Source organism: Rana temporaria, chromosome 3 (genome assembly GCF_905171775.1).
Source record: "Rana temporaria chromosome 3, aRanTem1.1, whole genome shotgun sequence".
In the NCBI taxonomy this organism is placed as follows: domain Eukaryota; kingdom Metazoa; phylum Chordata; class Amphibia; order Anura; family Ranidae; genus Rana; species Rana temporaria.
In genome coordinates this window covers 198,535,090-198,560,824 of record NC_053491.1, presented here as the reverse complement: position 1 = coordinate 198,560,824, position 25,735 = coordinate 198,535,090, and the positions used below count along the sequence as shown (strand labels likewise).

The following is a 25,735-nucleotide window of genomic DNA, read 5'->3' as shown; positions in this document are numbered from 1 at the left end:
TTTTCATGCTGAAAAATGATCGTGTGTACGCGGCATCAGGTGTGAATGGGGAGCAGGTGTGTTCAATTTGGTGTTGTCGTTCTCACTCTCTCATACTGGTCACTGGAAGTTCAACATGGCACCTCATGGCAAAGATCTCAGAGGATCTGAAAAAAGGATTGTTACTCTACATAAAGATGGCCTAGGTTATAAGAAGATTGGCAAGACCCTGAAACTGAGCTGCAGCACAATGGCTATACAGCAGATTAACAGGACAGGTTCCACTCAGAACAGGCCTCGCCATGGTCGACCAAAGAAGTTGAGTGCACATGCTCAGTGTTATATCCAGAGGTTGTCCTTGGGAAATAGACGGATGAGTGCTGCCGGCGTTGCTACAGAGCTTGAAGGGGTGGGGGGGTCAGCCTGTCAGTGCTCAGACCATACGCCGCACACTGCATCAAATTGGTCTGCATGGCTGTCGTTCCAGAAGGAAGCCTCTTCTAAAGATGATGCACAAGAAAGCCCGCAAACAGTTTGCTGAAGACAAGCAGACCAAGGACATGGATTACTGGAACCATGTCCTGTGGTCTGATGAGACCAAGATAAACTTATTTGGTTCAGATGGCGCCAAGCGTGTGTGACGGCAACCAGGTGAGGAGTACAAAGACAAGTGTGTCTTGCCTACAGTCAGGCATGGTGGTGGAAGTGTCATGGTCTGGGGCTGCATGAGTGCTGCTGGCACTGAGGAGCTACAGTTCATTGAGGGAACCATGAATGCCAACATGTACTGTGACATACTGAAGCGGAGCAAGATCCCCCTCCTCCCTTCAGAACCTGGGCCGCAGGGCGGTATTCTAACATAACAACCGCAAACACACCTTCAAGACGACCACTGCCTTGCTAAAGAAGCTGAAGGTAAAGGTGGACTGGCCAAGCATGTCTCCAGACCTAAACCCGATTGAGCATCTGTGGGGCATCCTCAAACAGAAGGTGCAAGGTCTCTAATATCCACCAGCTCCAAGATGCACTCATGAAGGAGTGGAAGAGGACTCCAGTGGCAACCTGTGAAGCTCTGGTGAACTCCATGCCCAAGGAGGTTAAGAACAAAAACCTGGGGAATGCCCAGGGAAAAACCAAGCCTACTTACCGACCAGCTTGCAGAAAACCAATTAACCTGTCTACAGTATGCATTAAAAACAGGGGTTCAGTCCGCACGCATTTGCAAACGCATGCGTGAGCCACAGAGCCGCGCCAAGGCACCCTGTAATATCTGTGGTCCTAACACTAAACAATGAGCGTCCCCACAGTGGAGGCACATGCATTTTAATGGATAGACAGGGGCAGGTGAACTGAAGGGAAGCCACCCCTCCTTTAAAGGTACAAGAGCACACCAAGCACCCAGCATATAGCACAATGGCTGCAAAGGTGTTGGTGCACTGATGGACCAAGGAGGACCAAGGAGGTTAAGACAGTGCTGGAAAATAATGGTGGCAACACAAATTATTGACACTTTGGGGACAATTTGGACATTTCATTTAGGGGTGTACTCGCTTTTTTCGCTTTTCAGCGGTTTAGACATTAATGGCTGTGTGTTGTTATTTTGAGGGGACATTGTAGCAAAGTGTAATTTTTTTTTATTTTTTTGTGTTTGTCACATGAAAATATATATACAATCACACATACACATCTTGTAAGTTTACTCTTTATATTCAGTGGATATATATGTACCATCGCCCCCCCCCCCCCCCAGAGATGCATTACATTTTCAAAATATGTGTTGGGGTACATGTACCCCTTACTCATTCATATGGGAGGGGGGCAGTACCTTCTCCTATTTTTTTAACAAGCTTCCAGATTTCGATAAATATCCCCACAACCACTGGGAGAGGTTTGTGGGGAAGAAGGTAGGAGCAAGTCTTTGGACCCCCCCTGGCAAAGTACGCTCCATGTTGAGGGCACATGTCCCGGTATAGTTCTGAGGGTGAAAGAGATGCACTCTCTTGGCTTTCCCTTTCCTGGCCACCCAGGCTGCATGCTCGGAATGGATCTGGTATTATTTTTTTCTTGATTGAGGTTCCCCCTTAAAATCCATACCAAGGAACAGCTCTCAATATACATTTATTCTCTGTACTGGCAAATTCAATGTTATCTCGTTGTTAAATGTATGAAGCGATTTGTTGAAAAAAATAAAATGGTATACTGTATATAACTTTTTGTCATTTTATCATTAATCAAAAAAAAATCTTGTAGCCAGTTATAATTTTCTATACCAGAAACAAAATATAAATAAAATGCTTCTTGTAAAAATGGGTAACTGGGGAAGTAATGTACCCTGTCTGGATACAGAATGCTCCCAACATTTCCTGCTCATTTTTCTGAACAAAGCCAGAGTTGCTCTTCAATAAAACATATGATCAGTGATGTTACCATTTATCTTTATTTGTTCAATTTTGCTTTTAGCTTGCAGGTGCTACGTACATGGATATTCACCAGGCTGGAGGAGGAATCCATTTTACAGTGGATCATACAGAAGCCGCTTCAGAGGAAGATCTGTACTGCAGCTTTAAACAGCGCCTACAGCGAATGCTCAGGGCAGGAACTACATTAGTAGAGTGTAAAAGTGGATATGGCCTGAAGCTGGAGACCGAATTGAAGATGCTAAGAGTGATCGAGCGTGCTCACAGGGAATTGGACATTGGCATTTCCTCTACATACTGTGGTGCTCATTCAGTGCCAAAGTAAGATATATTTTATTTGTGTTGGAAAAATTTTAAGACTAACATTCCCATTACACACATTTTTTACTTTTAAATAGAAACGCTTTTAATCTTAGAGCAACCCCAATGCGAAATGAAGAAAAAACTTGCCTAAACCTATGTTGACACTACATACTCTAGGTGCCTGCATGTCAAGTCAGTACTCTTGTTCAGTGCCCTTAATTTGTTGCCTCCCTAGAGCCGTGTCTTCACCCTCTGACCTCCTTAACCTTTATTGTCTGACCCTGCACCCGCTTACCTCCAAGGCCTTACCATCGGCTTATCGTTGGCTGGAACATCCCCATTGGTGAAACCATTCAGGAACCAGCACTGCTGGAGCTGAGGGACTCCCCTAGCTGCCAGGGAAATAATTCCTCCAGTTAGAGTGGGGGGGGGGGGGGGGGAGGCCAAGGGAAAGCAAAGACAGATTCTGCTGGTAGGGGACTCAATTCATAGAAGGACAGAGAGGGCAGTTTGTGACAAAGACCTGAAGCGCCGGCACATCACGGATCTGGTGGACAGATTACTTGGAGGGGCTGGAGAAGACCCAGCTGTCATGGTGCACATTGGCACCAATGACTAAGTCAGAGGCAGATGGAATGTCCTAAAGAATGATTTTAGGCACTTGGGAGCTAAATTGAGGAAAAGGTAATATTCTCAGAAATGCTACCGGTACCTCGAGCCACACCAGAAAGGCAGAGGGAGATTAGGGAAGTAAACAAGTGGCAGAGAAGCTGGTGTAGTAAGGAGAGGTTTGGGTTCCTGGAAAACTTGACCGGTCACCATTTCTGTAGAAGGGATGGCCTGCACCTAAATAAGGAGGGTGTAGATCTGCTGGGAGTGAAGATGGCCGAAAGGGGGGCTTTTAATCTAGGCGATTGGGGGGGGGGGGGGTCCAGAGGTAGAGATTGTCAGCTCGGAACATATTCCAGAGGGTGATATTGAGAGCATTATTGGTAGGTTGACCAGAGCACATAAACCCGGGTTAAGTATAGTAACAAATCCTATTTGCAACCTCGGAACACCCGATAAGACAGTATGCGGCTGGTCTAAACTACGTGGCATGTTCACCAATGCCAGGAGCCTGGTGGACAAGATAGAACTAGAGATACTGTTGTACGAGGAGGATTTAGATTTTGTGGGAATTTCAGAGACTTGGTTCAACATCTTTCATGATTGGCTGGCAACCATTCAAGGGTATTCCCTTTTATCGCAGGGATAGGGAGGGTAAAAAAGGGGAGGGGGTATGCCTGTATATCAAGAATAATATAAAAGTGAATGTGAGCGATGACATCACTAGGGGAGCTAGGGAGGAGGAGAATCCTTTTATGGTTGGAGCTCCATAAGGATGAAACTAAGGCGAAAGTAATACTGGGAGTATGCTATGGGCCCCCTAACCTGAGGGACGAGGGGGAGACGGACCTCATATTGCAAATTGGATTAGCAGCAAGGATGGGAGGTGTCATCGTAATGGGGGATTTTAATTATCCAGACATAGACTGGGTGGCAGGAACCGCGCATTCATCTAAGGCTCGCCAGTTCCTAAATGTCTTGCAGGACAATTTCATGGGTCAGATGGTAGACGCACCAACTAGAAACAAAGCGTTGCTAGACCTAGTGATTACCAACAATACAGACCAGATCACGGATGTGTAAATAAGGGGCAGTTTAGGAAACGGTGATCACAGGTCAATTAGCTTCAGTATAAATCACAAATGGGGAAACCTAAGAGGAATACAAAGACACTGAATTTCAAAAGAGCGAATTTCCTTAAACTGCGAGCCTTGCTAGAAGATATAAATTGGGAAAAAAGAACACTGAGGAGAGATGTGTTTGCTTTTAAGAGCATATTAAATAAGGGCATTAGCCAGTGCATCCCAGTGGGGAAATAAATATAAAAGGGCAAACAGAAGTCCTGGATGGCTTTACTCAATGGTGAAAATTAATATAAAAGCAAAGGAGAAGGCCTTCAAAAAATACAAGGCTGAGGGATTTAGACTTTGCAAAGAATGCAACAAGAAATGTAAGGGTGCAATTAGAGCGGCTAAGGTAGAACACGAAAGACACATAGCGAAAGAGAGCAAAAAAAAAAAAAATTCTTTAAGTACATAAATGGTAAAAGAGGGAGGACAGAACATATTGGCACCTTAAAGAACGAGGAAGCAAATCTGGTTACAAAGGTTGGGGAGATGGCAAAGGTATTGAATTTATTCTTCCTCTCAATCTTCACAAAGGAATTGGGTTTAGTAACCAAAACTGCAGTGTTTCTCCTCATGACACATCACAGGAAGCACCCTCATGGCTAACGGAGGACAGAATTAGAAACGGACTTGAAAAACTTAACATTACTAAGTCACTTGGACCAGGTGGCTTGCACCGAGGGTCCTTGGGGAACTTGGTCAAGTAATTGCCAGACCATTGTTCCTAATTTTTACTGACAGTCTACTAACTGGAATGGTACCAGCTGATTGGAGAAAAGCCAAAATACATCCCTGGGAATTGCAGACCAGTTGACCTAACATCAATAGTATGCAAGCTCTTGGAGGGGATGATAAGGGACTATATACAAGATTTTAGTAATGAAAATGGCATCATTAGTAGTAATCGGCATGGATTTGTGAAGAATTGTTCTTGCCAAACCAATCTATTAACCTTCTATGAGGAGGTGAGCTGCCATCTAGATAAGGGATGGCCTGTAGACGTGGTGTATCTGGATTTTGCAAAAGCATTTCACAGTTCCCCATAAACGTTTACTGTACAAAGTAAGGTAAGTACCATATTTATCGGCGTATATCGCGCACTTTTTTGCCCTGAAAATCAGGGCAAAATCGTGGGTGCGCGATATACACCGATACCCGCTTCCCGCGCTGTGTTTGAACCTCTCGCGGTCACGTCCTGTATGTCCTTTACGCGAGAGGAGACGAGCCTGCCCGACTATACACGAGTGTACTGCGCTCGGGAATATGTCGGCGCAGTGGTTCCAACACAGCGCAGGAAGCGGGGATCGAGCGGGGAGGACACCACGATGCCCGCAGAAGGACGCCGGACCGGACGAGGCTGCCGATGGACGACGGGCAGGACGCGATGGATGACAGGCAAGACACCGACGAGGGGCATCCAAACAAAGTTTTTTTTTTTTTTCAGGAATTTTCCTTCAAGTTTAGGGGTGCGCGCTATACGCCGGGGCGCGTTATAGCAAGATAAATACGGTACATGGATTGAAAACTGGCTACAAGGGTGAGTTTAGAGGGTAGTGATAAATGGGGAATACTCAGAATGGTCAGGGGTGGAAAGTGGGGTCCCCCAGGGTTCTGTATAATTATAATTTGTTCATAAACGACCTGAAGGATAGGGTGAACAGCTCAATCTCTGTTTTTCTGGCCGATACTAAGCCAAGCAGGGCAATAACTTCTCCGCAGGATGTGTAAACCTTGCAAGTATATCTGAACAAATTAATGTGGTGGCCAACTACGTGGCCAATGAGGTTTAATGTGGAAAATTTTAAAATAATGCATTTGGGAGGAAAAAATATGAATGCAATCTACTCACTAGGGGGAGAACCTCTGGGGGAATCTAGGATGAAAAAGGACCTGGGGGTCCTAGTAGATGATAGGCTCAGCAAGCTGCTGCTAACAAAGCAAACAGAATATTGGCATGCATTAAAAAGGGGATCAACTCCATAGATAAAGAGGTAATTCTCCCACAAGACTGGTCCAGCCGCACCTGGAGTATGCTGTCCAGTTCTGGGCACCAGTCCTCAGGAAGGATGTGCTGTAAATGAAGCGAGTACATAGAAGGGCAACAAAACTAATAAAGGGACTGGAGCATGTTGGTTATGAAGAAAGGTTGTGAGCACTGAACTTATTCTCTCTGGAGAAGAAACACTTGAGAGGATATGATTTACAAATTCTGTACTGGTGACCCCACAATGATAAAACTTTCCCACAAAAGAGAGTTAAATTAGACACGTGGCCACTCATTAAAATTAGAAGAAAAGAGGTTTAACCTTAAACTGTGTAGAGGGTTCTTTACTGTAAGAGCGGCAAGGATGTGGCATTCCCTTCCACAGGCGGTGGTTTCAGCGGGGAGTATCAATAGTTTCAAGAAACTATTAGATAAGCACCTGAACGACCACAACATACAGGGATATACAGTGTAAAGCCTCGTACACACGATCAGATTTCTATCGGACAAATCTGTGGAATTTTGTGCGAAGGGCCTTTGCCGTCAACTTGGTATGCATACAGATGGCAAAACTTTATCGGTCAACAAATACTAAACTACGTGTTTTGTCTGCTCTTTAGCGCCACCCTTTGGGCAACTTCTGCTAATGTGCTATGGTTGGCATTGCTTCTGAGCATGCGTGTTTGTACTTTAGATTTTTTTCCAACGGACTTGTGTGCGCACGATCGGATAATTCGACAGGACACACTTTGTCGGAAAATTTGAAAGCATGCTATCCAACATTTGTTGTCAGAAAATCCGACAACAATTGTCTGATGGAGGATACAAACGGTCGGGTTTTCCAGACAAAACCCTGCCATCACACATTTGTTGTCAGAAATCTGATTGTGTGTACAAAGCTTTATACTGACATAAAATCACACAGGTTGGACTTGATGATTGTGTCTCTTTTTTCAACATCACCTACTGTAACTGTAGTGGGCACTCTCTCCAGTGTTGCCAACCTACCAGATTGAAATTTGCTGACACTACATCCAAAATGTACAGGCACAGCCAAGTTTTTACTGGCATTTCCAAAGGTTAGAAAATTACGGTTTTAACTGCAAACTAATTGGGCTACAATCAAGTACAGTATGCAATTAGTAATGTGATTGAGGTAGATATTAAGAAAAAAGCATATTTCTTATTTTATTTTCAGTATAGTAAGTAAGTAGCTCAGGAACATGACTCAGAGCAAGAAATTAGAATGACACCTCACCAACACTACATGTCCCCGTCCTGAGTCGGTGACCATCTCTCTCCACGACAGGTGGTCCCTTTCGTCCACTACAGTCCAAAAAGCACTGACTGTCCCACTCCTGGCTTTCCTTGCCCCTTACCCACACACGAGGCTCCACTTGGCTCCTTTGTACCATGACATCACACAACACATTTAGGCACCACCTCCACCAAACCTACCAGCTCCACCCTAACACTGTAGCAGGCACTTAGATGGTCTCTGCCAGCTTTGGACTGGAACTGCATGGGCTGAGTGTCGCAAGCCATATGTTTTACTGCCAACCTTTTTTTGTTACTGGCAGGAGAAATGTGCCCATTTTTTACTGGCTGTCAGTAAAAATACTGATGGTTGGCAACACCTGACTCTCACTGGCTTATGAGGAAAGCGAGCGCAAGCATCCCACCAACAAAACTGGTTAATAATGTGCATATTAGACCATCTAGAGTGCCCTGAACCCTGGTTTCTGAATAGATTTTCCTGGATGTGCAGGCTACTAGCAATGGCTTTCATACTATATAGAATAAATTGATTATTTACATTTTGCATTTTTCTAGAGGTAAAACTGCAGAAACGGCAGCCAAGGACATAATTGAAAATCATCTCCCTGCCCTCAAGCAATTGGCTCTAAATGAAGAAATTCACGTGGACAACATTGATGTCTTCTGTGAAAAAGGAGTGTTTGACCTTGAATCAACGAGGAGAATCCTTCAGGCTGGGAAAGCTATAGGACTACATTTGAATTTTCATGGGGATGAACTCAACCCTATGAATTCTGCAGAGGTATAAATCTATTAATATTTCTCTGATTCCTTAGGTGTGTGTGTGTGTGTGTGTGTTGTTGTTGTGTGTGTGTGTTTTTTTTTTCCTGCTATTTTAATCTTCACATTCACACTTTTATTATAGTTTCCAATGTGTCACTGATGAGGTCAATTATGTACAATTTTTACTGTAGTTCGATTGTCAAATGAATAAGTCAGCAATTACCGTATTTATTAGGGTATAGCGCGCTCCCGCGTATAGCGCGCACCCCTAAAGTTGCAGCGGATTCCTGTGGAAAAAAGTTCATCCATCGGCGGCCTCGTCGGGTCCGTCTGCGGCTTCGGGTGTCCTCTTCGTTGGGTCCGGCGTCCTTCTGCGGCGTCCTCGCGTCCTCCCCGCTCGTTTCCAGCGCCGAGTTTGAATACTGCGCCGACATATACAGAGCGCAGTACACTCGTGTATTGTCGGCCAGGCTCGGCAACTCTCGCGCTGACGTCCTGTACGTCCAGGACGTGAGCGCGGAAGGAGCCGAGACTGCCCGACTATACCCGAGTGTACTGCGCTCGGTATATGTCGGCGCAGTATTCAAACTCGGCGCGGGAAATCGGGTATCAGCGTATACCGCACACCCATGATTTTGCCCTGATTTTCAGGGCAAAAAAGTGCGAGGTATACGCCGATTAAATACGGTAGTTGTTCAGCTTGCATTATTAAGCAGGCCACAGACTCTTCAAACCTTGGCTGATTCAGCAGCAACCGGCTGAGATGTATGGGCAGACTGAATGTACTCAATTTGATTGATCGATCAACTTGGGTACAACCAGCCTGTCCAGATTTTACATGCAATTAATTATAGCTGCTGTTATAGCCGCTGGCAATATTTACTTGGTTCTCCCGGCAGGGGGAGCCAAGAACACCTGTGGTTGGAGGGAAAAAAATTGCTTTGTCTATGGCCCGCTTTGTTTCCAGTGCTCAAGCCCACAGTAAAACGAATCTAGCATTAAAGAAAACTGTACGTTTTGGTTGTCCCCTATGGTATGGCTCCATCCTCTCTCTAAATGTGCAACCTACCTGAAGAAATATACTTGCACTAGATCCAGCCATCTTCACTGTGCAGCCCTGCCTGAAATTGCAGAGGCTTGTTTCATCAAATGTTCTTATCAGGCTATCATGATCCTGCACATGCATGCTGCTATCCCATTCATTCCTATGAGGTGGAACTTGCTCTGCAGGAAAGCTAGAGGCCACCATAACTACGGCTCCCTATAGGAATAACTGGGGCCTCAAACTTTAAAGCTGACCTTTGCCCCAAAGGGTATGTTGTGTGCGCCCCTAGTGGCCGCTTCAAGAGCCGACGTTATACTACGTGCTCTCGGGCAGGAGAGCCGACCTGCCGCCGTAGAACTGCGGCGGCTGGTCGGCATGTAGTTAATAAACGCTTGTTTTAGTTTAAATGGAGAGCACTTAGATTCTTTCTTCTGTTTTGCATACCTGCATTGCCTGCTGAGCTTAAGGGAGATTGCTTATTTCTTGGAGTCCTAAGCAACATTTGGAAAAGCGTTTTTTTCTCTTGACAAACTTTTGAGGGAAAGCGGGTTAGGGCCAGGACACCCTTGGGTAGTAGCAAGTTCAATTGGCGGACTCCCAAACTTCGATAGGGAACAGCCATGCAAGAAAAGGCATCCAGCAAGACGCAATCTCTGACCTAGCATTCCAGGCAGTACAAGACACCAAGACAAGACAGATGTCCAGGTGGCACAGAACATTGATCACCTGACTCCACCCAAATATTTTGTCTCTCCCAGCAATCCAAGGGATTCAAGAAAACCCCTGCCCATTGGCTGATATACCCCATATACCTATAACCTGACCTTGCGTTGTGCTTCTCATATCTAGTACCACCAAGTACCCAGCCACCTAGTGGTAGAAGAGAAAAGTGAAACAAGGGAGTTTAATGGATCTCTATAAATCTCTATCAATCAACCAGGATAATTATTCCTGGCAAGTAAATTTGTAAGGAGCAACCCTGCCTAAACTCCAGGGTGCTACACACAATAAAAAAAAAAATTGGATCCACACGCCACGTCACTACACTTTCATTTCCCGTGCTATAAGTCAGAGAAAGGAGATTACAATTTTTACAGATGCATCCACTGAGGCCATAGCGCCTACCTCAGGGTGACAGAAACCCATGTTGAGTTTTTATGTTTGGCAAAGCAAAGTTGGCACTTAAGCCTGAGCAGACAATTTCTAGGTTTGAACTTTGTTGGACTGTGCCATCTGTGGAAATAGCAGGTAGATGTCAAATTCTATACAGAAAGTTGCTCTGGGCTACATATACAATTAGACCAAATCCTTTTCTGTCTATGTCAGCAATTGAGTAGAAAGGATTAGGAAATCATCCAAGGCTGAACAATGGCATTCTGTTCCAATGGAGATTAATTCTGCAGATCTTGCCACAGCCAGTGTCTTCAGATTCTTCATGGTCAACAGGTCCACTGTTTCTTTTGGATCATGCACAAGGAATTAATACTGTCTCCTGTATGGCAGGGGAGGAGATCTGATTATTTATTTTTTTTTCTCTTCAGTTAAGTAATGCCTACAGGTCTCCTCTCCACCCTTACCCTGTGACTGAACAGTGAAGGGAAAAGCATTACACTGATAAGATTATCTCTCCTCCTATCAGCATGCTTTTTGCACAGCAGCACAAGAGATTGGCTACTGTTGCCTCGGACATATGTGAACCAGTTCTATTAAAAGGAGCTCGGTTCACATGTTTTGCAAATTGGATGTGGTTGCATCGTATTTGCATATATGGAAACCGAGTGTAGTAGCTTCAAAGAACCTGTATTTACTCAAAGTCAAAGTTTTACTGGAAAATGCTGATGACCTCCTGACCATATCAATTGTGACACTTTTTTTATTACATTCTGGTTTTACCATTTTTCGTACTGGGCACTAGTAATTTTGCGAATGATTCAAAACTCAAAGCCTAGTAAGATGGGGCATGGGAGCCAATCACCCCAGATTTTTTCAGATGTAGTCAGCTACTACCAAGGGCCCTGGGGCTACATCTCCAGGTGAGGTAGTTCAACACGCAGAAGCATGGCTCCATTAGTTCAACAGTGGGTGGGGGGGGGGGCAGAAGGAAGGGAAACTTAGACAGAGGGGGTGGTGGGGTGGCATTTATTGTAACCAATCTTTTGTAGTAGTGTAGTACTGCATCTGAAATATGATTCTCCCCCATCTGTTTTCAGCTGCTGTAGAAGGGAACTACAGAGGGTTGATTCCAGTAAATGACCCCCCCCCCCCCATGCCACCATCCTCTCCAGGTTCCCCATCCCTCTGCCCAGGCTCCCTGTGTGCTTAGTATTGATCTCTCATTGTGTTCATTCAGAGCTGAAGCATAGTAAACTGTGTTTCCTTCCCCATTCTCATCAAATGTACACTTTGACATTTCTCGATGTTCCCTATAACATGTTCCCTATAACACAGCAGATCTTCACTTTTTGAGGTTCAAGTTCACTTCAATAAAAAATCTGAAAATAAAATGTCACAATTGGCATATGCAACCTGCATTCTATATAAAGACAGAACATTCGATGAATATTGGTAAATAATCATTTATTTTCATTAGTTTGACCCTTTTTTTTTTTTTTTTTTTAAGCTGGGTGCAGAATTGGGAGCACATGCTGTGAGTCACCTAGAAGAAATAAGTGATGCAGGAATCACTGCTATGGCTGCAGCCAAGTGTTCTGCTATTTTGTTGCCAACAACTGCCTACATTCTAAGGTAATATAGAGTTTGTGTGTGTGTTTGTTTTTTTTGTTGGTTCTCTCTACCAGATTTGACATACAAATGTGTGACACTTATTGGCAAATTGATTGCATAAAGCAGATTTATAAAGAATTATTTTAGGTTGACAAGTCAAGAACCAGCTATACCTCGTCAAGCTAAACTATTATCTTATACATGCCCTTATGCATGGTTCCCTGCTAAACAGAATATTGGGTAGGTCAACAGATTGGAATGGATGCATTTATATCTGTAGCACTACCCCTGGAGGAGCTGCTGGTTTAGATTTGGGTTTTGCATGTTGCCTCTAAGTTCGTTGTCCAGGGAAGAAAGTCTGTAGAAATTGAAATGACCACACAAGATGTAAAACCTTCAACTGTTAGGCTTTATTTTTGCTGCATAAACTTGTGAAGCAAGTAGAGAGTATAGAGAGAAGGGGAAGGTTCAGGTACGCGGTACAGAACACACAAAAAGTATTTAAGTTCCAGTACTCGCCACTCTTTCCTAAGTAGGTATTGCTCACCCCCTAGATAGACCCCTCTCGCATGGCCTAGCAGCCGGAATGATGCACGAACAGCATGAGAACAGTCTCTGCCACAGACCATCTGAGAACAAAAAGATGAATAGTCAGGGAATCCTCTGCCACAGGATTTCAGTCCCAAACTTCCTGCCTTACAGCAAAAGAGCCTTTAAGCCGATCCGGCGAACTGTAAGAAAAATTGAATAGTGGATCCCTTTCAGGGCCGATCCTAGGGTCACAGACGTCTGGGTGCAGAAATATTTCGGGTGCCCCCACATGGGCGTGGTCATCTTACAAACTCCTCCCCTCTACACGTTTCTATGGCAACAACTGAAACACACAGATTCTCCCCTAAGAAGTCTTTGTTACCCTGGGATCCTCCCATGATCTTTTAACAGAAAATAAAATACAGGAAGGGTGTACACGAATGAGACCTGGAAGGGAACCTCTCTAATGCACACAGAGGGGGATTCTGTTAGAGAGTCTGTTAGAAAGAGTCCCCAGACATGGTACAGAAGACGGTCAGAGACTGCAGATATGATACAGGAGGTGGTCAGAGACTGCAGTTCCTATGGACGATAGTAGATAATGGCCGATCGGCCCTCTCACCTGACCCAGCGATACAGCAACAACGGTTCCTCTGATCAGGAGTCGGCTCACTCTGAATTGCCTGTCGCTACTCCACTGGGTAAAGTCCAGATCTGTATTCTGGCAATAACTCCATTATTTTCTCCGCTAGGGATGGCGCCAGGCTGTGTTGCTTTGCCACTGGTGGTGCAGGGCAGCAGGGTTCTCTCTCTGATGGTGTTCTCTTAGCACTGTCCTCTCCCTCTGGAGTCCTGGGTGCACTTCCCTGAAAGCTTTCCCGGGCTCCTGGCTCTCTCTCTCCCATTCAGATGGGCATGCTGTATGGGCTACAGTTTTCGTGTTACAGTGGGGCTACATGTCCCACAATCCTCTTCTCTGCTCCTTTTTTATCCTATGTCTTCCCTGGCCGATATGAAGGCGGGGGAAGAAACATAGTGGGCGGCTGTGCTTGTAAGCGCTGCTCACTAGTACAGCAGCGCAAGGAGATGGAGAGGGGAAAGAAGAGCCCGCGGCTGCAGTAGCGTCACCCCGGTTGGTGTCACCCCATCTCCACCAACTATAGTCGCCCCTCAGTACAGACCCACCTCTGTCAGTGCAGACTCCCCACTAAGTATAAACCCTTCACTCAGTACAGACCTTCCTCAATACAGACCCCCCTCCATTAGTACAGTCCTTCCCCAGGAAAAACACCCCCCCCATTCGTACAGACCACCCCCCTCCGCTCCATTAGTACAGACCCCCCCATTAGTACAGACCACCCCCCTACGCTCTATTAGTACAGACCACCCCCCCCTCCATTAGTACAGACCCCCCCATAGGACAAACCCCACCGGGCGGCAGCTGGAGAGGAGAGGACAGTGTGCAGCCGCCAGACATGCCGCCTGGGTGGAGAAGATATAGACAGAGAAGAACAAGTACACGCTGCACGGCACAGACCGCCCGCTCCGCCCCCTCCGACGTCAGAACAGAGACAGCCCCTCCGAACTCTGACAGGAGGATGAAGGGGGATGGACTTGGGCAGCTAGGAAACACAGCGGCGGCGGTGCTGACCAGTGGAGGGGAGGAAGGGGAGCACTCTGGCGCTTGAGCGCCCCCAACTCTGTAGCGCCTGGGTGAACTGCACCCCGTCTAGGATCGGCCCTGATCCCTTTTTATAATGCGGTCACCAGGCCTATCCCGAGACATCAGCTTGCCTTGCTTGGTCTCCTCCAGGGCAGGTCCCCCCCCCCCCGGTTTCCTTTGTTAAGCTTCCCCCGCTTGGATGGACAGCTTGGGATCCCTTCTAGACCCCATCCAGCATAGCTGGGCCTACTTGATAGGAACACAGCCTCGAAACAACATCCCGGGACTGGAATCGCACACACATGCCTCGCGCCAGGAGGGCCACGAGGCGAAGGACCCCGAAAAAAACGGCGTCTGCCCCTATAAGTATCCCTTCCCAGCATGCACAGCGGGGCACCACTCCCACTGGGCTGCTGCCGAGAAGGGTCACTTAACGCACCATAGTTCGTCCGAGTTCCAACATGGGCCTGAGGTGGTAACGCCACCTACAGGCAACAGGGGAAAACTTCTAAAGAGCACAGCCATAGCCTGAACAGAGGCTAATTTCCATGAAATTAGTAAAGTCTGAGCCCAACTATGGGCTCAGACACCCCCAAATTTACAATAGCGCTACATATCCAATACTAGTAGTCTGCTAGTAGATTTATTTTTAGCCCTCTGAACCAAAAGGAAACTCTGACCAGGATCTGTATAGCAGTAGTCTGTGAGCCCTCAGTCCTGTCCTCCACTTGCAACGCACTCACAGAACATTATGTTCTCTCGTCCTGGGTCCCAGGCTGTGTTAATTTTGTCAATGAAAATATATTTGCCACAGTTATTGTCGACTGCATGTTTTTAGTGACAAAAATTAAACAAAAATAAAATTAGAATTGGGTCCAGTTGACGAAAGCTAGAATAAAAAATCTATTCAAATATTAATTTAGTCGACTAAAATCTCCAGTACATTTTTAGGAAACTAAAATTAAATGAGTTTAGTTTAAATTATAATGCATTAATTAAAGAGGAACTGCAGTCTGTTCCCATAATGTGTGATAAACCAAAGGAAAAGGGATGCCAAGCGCCTTGAGGCGATTTAGTTCGCATTTGTAGCGCTATACAAGTTGCTCACTCATAAAAACATCTGCGGGCCAAATCCTCAAAGGAGATACGCAGGCGGAACTGCTGTTCAGCCTGCGTATCCCTGTGCCTATCTTTGGATCTGATCCTCAAAAGGATTTTTCCAAAGATAAGCAGCAGATCTGACATCTGTAAGACACTTACACTGTCAGATCTTAAGATGCAGTACCGCATCCGCCGCTGGGGGCATTTCGAGTCGAAATGCCGCTTTGCGTATGCAAATGAGTACTTAGGCAGATCCACAAAGCTTTTTAGCTTTGTGTTTTCTGCGTAAGTTACGTTTTGCATGCGTAAAATTAGGGATGCTTTTACAAGGTGTAAACTAGTAACACCTTGTAAAAACATACCTTTTTTTCGATCGCCGCAATTTTTTTTAAATTTCAAAAAAAAAATTTCGCCGCGTAACTTTTTTTTTTTTCCGACGCAACTTTATTGTCCCGTCGCAATCCACAAAGCCCGACGTAATGTAATTTCGCGCGCTGCCCGACGGGAAAAATGACGTCACACGCATGCGCAGAACGTCCGGCGCGGGAGCGCGCCTCATTTAAATTGTCATCGCCCCCTGGATGAGAAGACCGCCTTGCGACGGAGGCACTTAAGTTACACAGCCGAAAATTTCTAGGTAAGTGCTTTGTGGATCGGGCACTTAGGTAGAAATTTTCCGCCAGTGTAACTTAACTGCTGAAAGTTAAGTTAGGCAGTTTTTTTGTGGATTTGCCCCATCTGCCATTCTGAAGCTTCCCTCCAACCACTTTGCATATTTTTTATATATATATACAGTATGTCACAAAAGTGAGTACAACCCTCACATTTGTGTAAATATTTTATTATATCTTTGCATGTGACAACACTGAAGAAATTACACTTTGCTACAATGTAAAGTAGTGAGTGTACAGCTTGTATAACAGTGACAAACAAAACAAAGTCAGCGCCAAAAATGTCCGAATGTAAGATTGCACCTAAAAGCAAATGTAACTAAAAGATGCAAACATATCATGTATTAAAAAATCAACATTGATTGGCAGCTAAAAGGACATGCACACCAGGAGTGGTGTGAAAGAAGAAAACAAATCTGAAAAAATCCTTCAAAGTAGCGCTAAAACAAAGAAGATTATAGGAGTCCCACAATCATAAAAAATGAAAGGTTTATTTAAAACTTGTATAAGTCTCAAAAGCAACAGTCTCCAGGTTGTCAGTTCTGTGATACAACACAGTACAGTGTAAGCTGACCGCTTGTAAGTGATCCTACGAACCAATAGACACAGAGTTAAGAGTCACTGAAGCGTGTCTGCACTCCGCAGACCTCTCCCATAGATGGAAAGTCTCACAAGTGATGAGCTTGTGACAGAAGCTGTGGGTACTGTATCGCTCTCTTACCATAACCCGAAGGGATGTATGGGACGTGCAGATAAACAGATGATCCGTCAGCTGTAGAGGGGAGGAAGGACGCTGTCAGACCCCGTGCTGTGTGAACAGTCGCAGCGCGCGCTCCTCTCAGACGAAACAGGACGTCTCACTGGCGCTGAGTGGGGGGCGGTGCTGACCTCGCTGATTGATGGGATGGGGGATCAGAAGTTAGGCTATGACAAGCCAACTGAAGCGGAGAGCTGAATGGATACACAGGCGTTCTGGATCGTAAAATCAGAAGGATTCTGTGTAGTAGTCCATATGGAGGTGTTAACTCATTACACTGGCTACAATCTGGAGATAGCTGCTGCCACCACACTAAGACGACATGTATCGGGACTGAGCCCTTCATCAGGTCAATAGGAAGTGGCTGGGAGGGATTAATTTATAGGAGACCGATACCTGTGGGACAGGACTTGGCCGTGCAGTATGCGCCTCAATCATATGTGACTTAGCAGCAACAGCCTGTTTAGTAAAATACATGGACAATATCATATACATAAAACATCTTAAAAAAAAAAAAAAAACAACATTAATAACATACAACGCCGAACAAAATGGGGTAAAATTGCAGAAAATAAATGGATAAATGAAGTGAGATGCACGAGAGAAGGAGGGAGGAAGAGGGGAAAGGCTGGAGTAATATGAAACCTGGTAAAGAGAAGGAACATAAAAAATAAATAAAAACATGTGTGGAAGAAGTTCTTGGAGACAATGGATAAATCAAATGATCTGTAAAATAATTAATAAGCTGATAAGACAATATATGAACAATCTATAGATACTGACTTCTATGGCCACCAGAGCATTTCATGTGGCAACATAGATTCCATATTCTAAAACATGAAATAAAATAAACTAAAATAAAAAGACTCCAATCCGTAACCTCTTGTAAGGATTGGAGTCTTTTTATTTTAGTTTATTTTATTTCATGTTTTAGAATATGGAATCTATGTTGCCACATGAAATGCTCTGGTGGCCATAGAAGTCAGTATCTATAGATTGTTCATATATTGTCTTATCAGCTTATTAATTATTTTACAGATCATTTGATTTATCCATTGTCTCCAAGAACTTCTTCCACACATGTTTTTATTTATTTTTTATGTTCCTTCTCTTTACCAGGTTTCATATTACTCCAGCCTTTCCCCTCTTCCTCCCTCCTTCTCTCGTGCATCTCACTTCATTTATCCATTTATTTTCTGCAATTTTACCCCATTTTGTTCGGCGTTGTATGTTATTAATGTTGTTTTTTTTTTTTTTTTTAAGATGTTTTATGTATATGATATTGTCCATGTATTTTACTAAACAGGCTGTTGCTGCTAAGTCACATATGATTGAGGCGCATACTGCACGGCCAAGTCCTGTCCCACAGGTATCGGTCTCCTATAAATTAATCCCTCCCAGCCACTTCCTATTGACCTGATGAAGGGCTCAGTCCCGATACATGTCGTCTTAGTGTGGTGGCAGCAGCTATCTCCAGATTGTAGCCAGTGTAATGAGTTAACACCTCCTTATGGACTACTACACAGAATCCTTCTGATTTTACGATCCAGAACGCCTGTGTATCCATTCAGCTCTCCGCTTCAGTTGGCTTGTCATAGCCTAACTTCTGATCCCCCATCCCATCAATCAGCGAGGTCAGCACCGCCCCCCACTCAGCGCCAGTGAGACGTCCTGTTTCGTCTGAGAGGAGCGCGCGCTGCGACTGTTCACACAGCACGGGGTCTGACAGCGTCCTTCCTCCCCTCTACAGCTGACGGATCATCTGTTTATCTGCACGTCCCATACATCCCTTCGGGTTATGGTAAGAGAGCGATACAGTACCCACAGCTTCTGTCACAAGCTCATCACTTGTGAGACTTTCCATCTATGGGAGAGGTCTGCGGAGTGCAGACACGCTTCAGTGACTCTTAACTCTGTGTCTATTGGTTCGTAGGATCACTTACAAGCGGTCAGCTTACACTGTACTGTGTTGTATCACAGAACTGACAACCTGGAGACTGTTGCTTTTGAGACTTATACAAGTTTTAAATAAACCTTTCATTTTTTATGATTGTGGGACTCCTATAATCTTCTTTGTTTTAGCGCTACTTTGAAGGATTTTTTCAGATTTGTTAGCTTGTATAACAGTGTGAATGTCTTGTCCCCTCAAAATAACTCAACACACAGCCATTAATGTCTAAACCGCTGGCAACAAAAGTGAGTACACCCCTAAGTGAAAATGTCCAAATTGGGCCCAATTAGCCATTTTCCCTCCCCAGTGTCATGTAACTCGTTAGTGTTACAAGGTCTCAGGTATGAATGGAAAGCAGGTGTGTGAAATTTAGTGTTATCGCTCTCATACTGGTCACTGGAAGTTCAATATGGCACCTCATAGCAAAGAACTCTGAGGATCTGAAAAAAAGAATTGTTCTACATAAAGATGGCCTAGGCTATAAGAAGATTGCCTAGGCTATAAGAAGATTGCCAAGACCCTGAAACTGAGCTGCAGCACGATGGCCAAGACCATACAGCGGTTTAACAGGACAGGTTCCACTCAGAACAGGCCTCACCATGGTTGGGCCAAAGAAGTTGAGTGCACGTGCTTGCCGAGGTTGCCTTTGGGAAATAGACTTATGAGTACTGCCAGTATTGCTGCAGAGGTCAGCCTGTCAGTGCTCAGACTATACACTGCATACTGCATCAAATTGGTCTGCTTGGCTGTCGTCCCAGAAGGAAGCCTCTTAAGATGATACACAAGAAAAGCAGACTAAGGACATGGATTACTGGAACCATGTCCTGTGGTCTGATAAGACCAAAATAAACGTATTTGGTTCAGATGATGTCAAGCGTGTGTGGCGGCAACCAGGTGAGAAGTACAAAGACAAGCATGTCTTGTCTACAGTCAAGCATGCTGGTGGGAGTGTCATGGTCTTATTTAAAAAAACAAAATACGTTTTTATTGCATTTTTATGCATAAAGAACAAAAACAAAGTACTTGACAGAAGATTAGCAGAACTGCTTGAGGGTTCAACCCAAAGACCCCATTCACACCTAAGCGACAAAACGCCCGACGCGGGACGCTTCTGTCGCTAGAGGGGAGAATTCCCATTGCCGTCTATGGAGATGGTTCACATCTCATAGACGCGCAACGCCTGTCGCCTGAAAAAAAGTCCCGGACCCTTTTTTTCACGCGACAGGCGCGTTTTCCCATAGACAGCAATGGGAATACTTTAGGAAAAAAAAAAAAAAATGAAACATTTGTAATCGCGGCAAATCTGCCGCTACACGCGAACGCAGCCAAAGTCGTGCAAGAAAATACATCAGGTAGGTATGAAGGCAGTGGATGTACCCTTTTATTAAAGTGGTGCCACTCACTTTTATAGCACACAATGTCCTCTAACAATCGTATATTGGTAATAGTAATTACTGCTACTGTGCACCAAGCACTAAGTTCACTTGATGGTTGGTGCACAGCAGCTGCATGAGGCTTTTGCACACTTTTGGTGAACTTAGATTTTTTCGTTTGTAGGACTTTTATTTTTTATTTGCTTGTTTTTTATATATATATATATATATATATATATATATATATATATATATATATATATATATATATATATATATATATATATATATATATATATATATATATATATATTGTATAATATAATTCGAGATTTTCCTAGCTTGTGACGGAAAATATTAATTATATGAAGACAGGAGGCGAGTATCTTATGCATTATCTTTCTTTAATAATGCCCATAGCAGAAATACAGTAAACATTTATTGTAACTTAAAAAATTCAAAGAACTACCCTTCCCAGCAGTCCCTGGGCCAGTGTAGCCCCTCCCAGACCGTAGCCTATATAAGGGACTGTCTGAGGTAACCTATTCCTCTTTCTTCATGCGAATTAGTGTAAACAGGAACCGAAAGTCCAATTCGACATCTCCGCGGCTGCCGGGAACCTTCCGACCGGAACACAACATCCGAATCTGGAGGAAACGAAAGGACAAGGCCAACACGGACCAACTTCATCCGGACCAACTTCATCCCAACGGGGACTATAGGAAACCCAAACCATTCGGAGCCGACCGGTCAGTTGTCCTCAGGAACATGGACCAACGGATTCAGTCAACGGCATCCCGACTCCGGATCTGGAACGCAGTAGGAACCTCCATCTGCGGTGAACTAAACCCATGGATCGAAACGGACAGCAATCCCAACGGGCATAGTGAAAACGAACTCCCGGGGCGTACCAGCCTCCGACTTGCAGATTGCGTGGTTCATCAGTCTAGAACGAGAGAGAGATAACCTCGTGACAGGGTTGGGTTGGGAGGGAAGATACTCGCCTCCTGTCTTCATATAATTAATATTTTCCGTCACAAGCTAGGAAAATCTCGAATTATACATCAGACAGGAGGCTCATATCTTATGCAAGTTCAAAGCTATAACAATGCATATGACCAATAACAATCAAAATAATCCACAACACTGACATAGATATGTGTACCTCCTGTTCAAAACGGGATTGGCGGAAAATCGGTCGCTGACAACAGTCCGCCGCTATAGTAAGTCACAGAGGAAACCGGGAAGAGAGGATTAACATAGGAAACGAGGAGTTGAAAGACTTGCGAAGATCGCAGCGAGGCTGTCAAGGACATACAAGTCTGTAGACAGCGGACCACATACAGTTGTGGATGTGCGGGGAAGAACGGGTAGAAAACCGATCGAAGTACCGTCTGGTCCAACGCACGACGGAAAAAGACTTGAGTCTCTGAGGCGAGGAATGACGCCTGGATATGTCCAAAGCCTTGACGTCTGACCCACGATGATGGAAATCAGACACAAGAAGACAGTAAGCTCGAAAGACAGTAACCTCAAAACAGAGTGTCAACGTCCCCCAGCCCGAGAACATGATCATGACCTTGGAAAAATCCCAAGTGTGCTGGTACATTGGGCGATTTAAACTTAACGCCTTCAAAATTGACACACCAACGGATCCAAAGAGTTCGCCAGATAATTGGCTATTACAGACCCTGGTGCTTGAACGGGGTCGACCCGTCGTTGATCACACCAAGTAACCCAGAGTCCCCAGGTAGATCGAGATGCCGATCTAGTCCCGGGGCCCAGTCCAAAGCAGGGAATCCCTAGCTGTTCCCGAAAGGTCGTAGTCTGCGACCGGAACCCCGATACTAACCATGTGAGGAGAGGTAGGATGTGCTTCGTGAGTAGAGGGTGCAGATCCCCGTTCGGACCAGCGAGGAGGTGGGGGAATGAGGAAACAACCTGGGGAGTTCCACCGTCATCCTCAGAAGGAGGGGAAACCATGGCTGCGTCGGCCACCACGGAGTGAACCGCACAACTGATGCTCTCCGGCTCGCTAAGTGAAGGAGGACCCTGAGGGTCACCGGGAACAGGGGAACGCGTAATGTGTCCCCTGTGACCACGTTTGGTGGAGGGCGTCCACATGGTGCGCCTCCGGATCCGGCCTCCGGTTGTAAGAGCGCGGAAACTGGTGGTTGATACGGGGAACGAACAGGTCCATAGAGAAGGATCCGCGAAGTGAGCGAGGATCAGGGACCCTGACCGGTGCGGTCGCCAATCGTTGGAATCGGTCAGGTAACGAGAATCCAATCTGCCACCCTATAGGGATAGTCTGTGGCATATCCCGCAATCGGGACGATGTTGCATTCCAGGCAGAAGTGCCCGAAGTCTTACTAGATCCGCTAGGATTCTGGATCAGGGGCCCACCAAGCGATCGACGTACCGGACTGCAGGTACGTTGTCCGAACGCAATAGCACACAGCAGATGGACGTGCGTGGCAACAGACTTCCGATGGCAAAAAAGGCCGTCAGGGGTGTACGTGTTGATGTGCAGCCGAGGGTTCTCTGCGGACCACGTCCTACCGGAGGACGAGGGACTGCACCGAGCACCCCAGCCGAGGCGGCTGGTATCCGACCCTATGACGAAATCCGGTGAGGAGTTGAAAATGTCTCGCCGTTCCGTTTGACGGCATGACTTAACCACTACCGTAGGTCCACCATGGCTTCACTTAGTTTGTATAGCGAAGCCCCTAGCGAAGATGTAGAGTCTCGAGTCTCTGGAGGGTTCGACAGTGAAGAGGGGCTGGAGAGTGGCCTGGATTGACACCGGGAACAGGCCGACTAAGCGAGTCAGTCCGCGTAAGGACACCCGCTGCTGCCCAGCATGATACTGATGTCTTTGCGGATGGCGGCTAATTGGGTATGGGTAGCCGAAGCTTCGCTCGGTTGGTGTCCACCAAGAACCCCAAAAACTCTATCTCCTGAAATGGGGAGATAATAGGTGTTTGTGATCTATGAGGAGTCCCAGATCGCGAAGCGATCCGACCATCCAGGAGGCGTGTTCGCTCGCTAGGCGAGGGGAACCAGCCATTAGAAGTAGGTCGTTCAAGTAGATGTTCAACCTCACCCTTGTCCCCCAGGGCAGTAAGTTGGTGAGATTTCTCAAGCTCCCACCGGACGAAAAACCGCCTTTCTTCTTCCTGATCAGGAAGATGTTGTTGAGGAAGTTCAAAGAGAGCGGGTCCATCTCTCCTATCGGCTGTTTGGTCCAAGGTCTAGCAACCTGTTGTCCATTAGGACGGTGTTTAGGTTTGAAAAACCGAATGGGATGGTGAACCAGGTATACGCCTGTAATATAACTCCATTTGTCCTACCGTCTTAAAGATATCATCAATTAGCGTGATCCCATTGTGCTAGGTCAACCGGCTTACAGAGGCGGTAGCCTGCTCACTAAGGCGTAGGGTTAGGTGATAGGTCCAGAGATCTAAGACCCAGTACTGTGAGGTCCCAAAGGCCCTCTCTATTCCCTTCCTGGAATACTGAATGAGTATGGGATCCACCTCTGGAGTGAGCACCACCGTATTTGGTAATGGAAGAGTGAGTATTCCACCCTCAACTTGTCCGGTTAGCGTACCGATCGATCTCCGGGTCCAGCATTCGATCTATTGGATCACCTCAGGTAGAGGTGCCCAGTCACCGGAGTGTGGGTGGCCAATCACCTCCTGATCGAAAAATGGTACTCCACAAGAGTCCAATAAGGTTTTACCCTGGGACCTAGGGTTGGCATCGTCATGGAGCGCCATGTGCCTCACATAATCATCATCATTATCATCATCATTTTCATCCTCAGACTCAAAGGTGTTAGCCGCCTCGTACTCCGCGGACGACTCTGGAAGAGTCCACGAGGAGTCTGGCTCAGTCCGTTTAGCGGATCGCTGCCTCTGTATGTGCATCTCCCCGAGGCTCGGGGGTCGATTGGAGTCTGGGAAGGCAGTGGGAATCGGCAGGCCCGGGAGGGTACTGCCTGGGGCATGTTATTTACTTCCCCTACTGGGGAGTCCGTGGGTCGGCAGTCCTGGGAAGGTACTGCCTGGGGCATGTTATGTACTTCCCCTGCCGGGGAGTCAATGGGTCGGCAGTCCTGGGAGGGTACTGCCTGGGGCATGTTAATTACTTCCCCTGCCGGGGAGACGGAGGCCACATTAATGTGACGGCGCATACGGGACGCCATGCCCTACTCAGAGGCGTTATATCCTTGCCGGGAGATCCGGACATAGGGGTGCATGTGGGTTGGATCAACCGATGTCCTGGTAGTCTGGACGGACCTACCGACCAGCTCAGGAACCAGTGCAGCACTGAGGTAGGTAGGGCCTTCCAGGGCTGCGTCCACCACTTCAGTGGCACCAGTAGGGAGTAAAGGATCTGTCGCCAGCCACAGGAGAGGAGTCAGCTGTCTGCGGACAGCACGGCCGTGCAGCACAGGAAGATACGGAAGTTATGTACTATAACTTGTATAGTAATTTCTATAATTCATTCAATTATTGTTATAATTTGTTTATATATATATATATATATATATATATATATATATATATATATATATATATATATATATGTATTTATTTATTCAATTATATATAAAGTATAGTTTAATAGTTTATATTTTAAAATTTGTTTATTATATATATTTATATATTTATTTATTTATTCAATCATATAGATTGTATAAATTATTTATAGACATTTATGTTCATTGATTTATTTATATTTATTTAATAAGTCAATAATTTATTCATTCGTATAATTTATTATTTATTTACATGTATTAACCACTTAAGCCCCGGACCAATATGCAGCCTAAAGACCCAAGGTGTTTTTACAGTTCGGGACTGCGTCGTTTTAACAGACAATTGCGCGGTCGTGCGACGTGGCTCCCAAACAAAATTGGCGTCCTTTTTTCCCCACAAATAGAGCTTTCTTTTGGTGGTATTTGATCACATCTGCGGTTTTTAGTTTTTGCGCTATAAACAAAAATAGAGCGACAATTTTGAAAAAAAAGCAATATTTTTTACTTTTTGCTGTAAAAAATAATCCCCAAAAAACATATATAAAAACATTTTTTTTCCTCAGTTTAGGCCGATACGTATTCTTCTACCTATTTTTAGTAAAAAAAATCGCAATAAGCGTTTATCGATTGGTTTGCGCAAAATTTATAGTGTTTACAAAATAGGGGATAGTTTTATTGCATTTTTATTATTTTTTTTTTTTTTTTACTACTAATGGCGGCGATCAGCAATTTTTTTCGTGACTGCGACATTATGGCGGACACTTCGGACAATTTTGACACATTTTTGGGACCATTGTCATTTTCACAGCAAAAAATGCATTTAAATTGCATTCTTTATTGTGAAAATGACAGTTGCAGTTTGGGAGTTAACCACAGGTGGCGCTGTAGGAGTTAGGGTGCACCTAGTATGTGTT

At 45.3% G+C, this 25,735-nt stretch overlaps 1 protein-coding gene across 1 annotated transcript in view; it reads left to right on the top strand.

The window, feature by feature from the left end:
• The window catches only part of AMDHD1 (amidohydrolase domain containing 1), a 65,309-nt gene that overhangs the window by 17,039 nt on the left and 22,535 nt on the right, over nucleotides 1–25,735 (top strand). Inside the window, exons 4-6 of the mRNA XM_040344108.1 lie at nucleotides 2,440–2,717; nucleotides 8,253–8,478; nucleotides 12,125–12,249. Coding sequence (XP_040200042.1) covers nucleotides 2,440–2,717; nucleotides 8,253–8,478; nucleotides 12,125–12,249 — 629 coding nt within the window. The remainder of the gene's footprint in view (nucleotides 1–2,439; nucleotides 2,718–8,252; nucleotides 8,479–12,124; nucleotides 12,250–25,735) is intronic.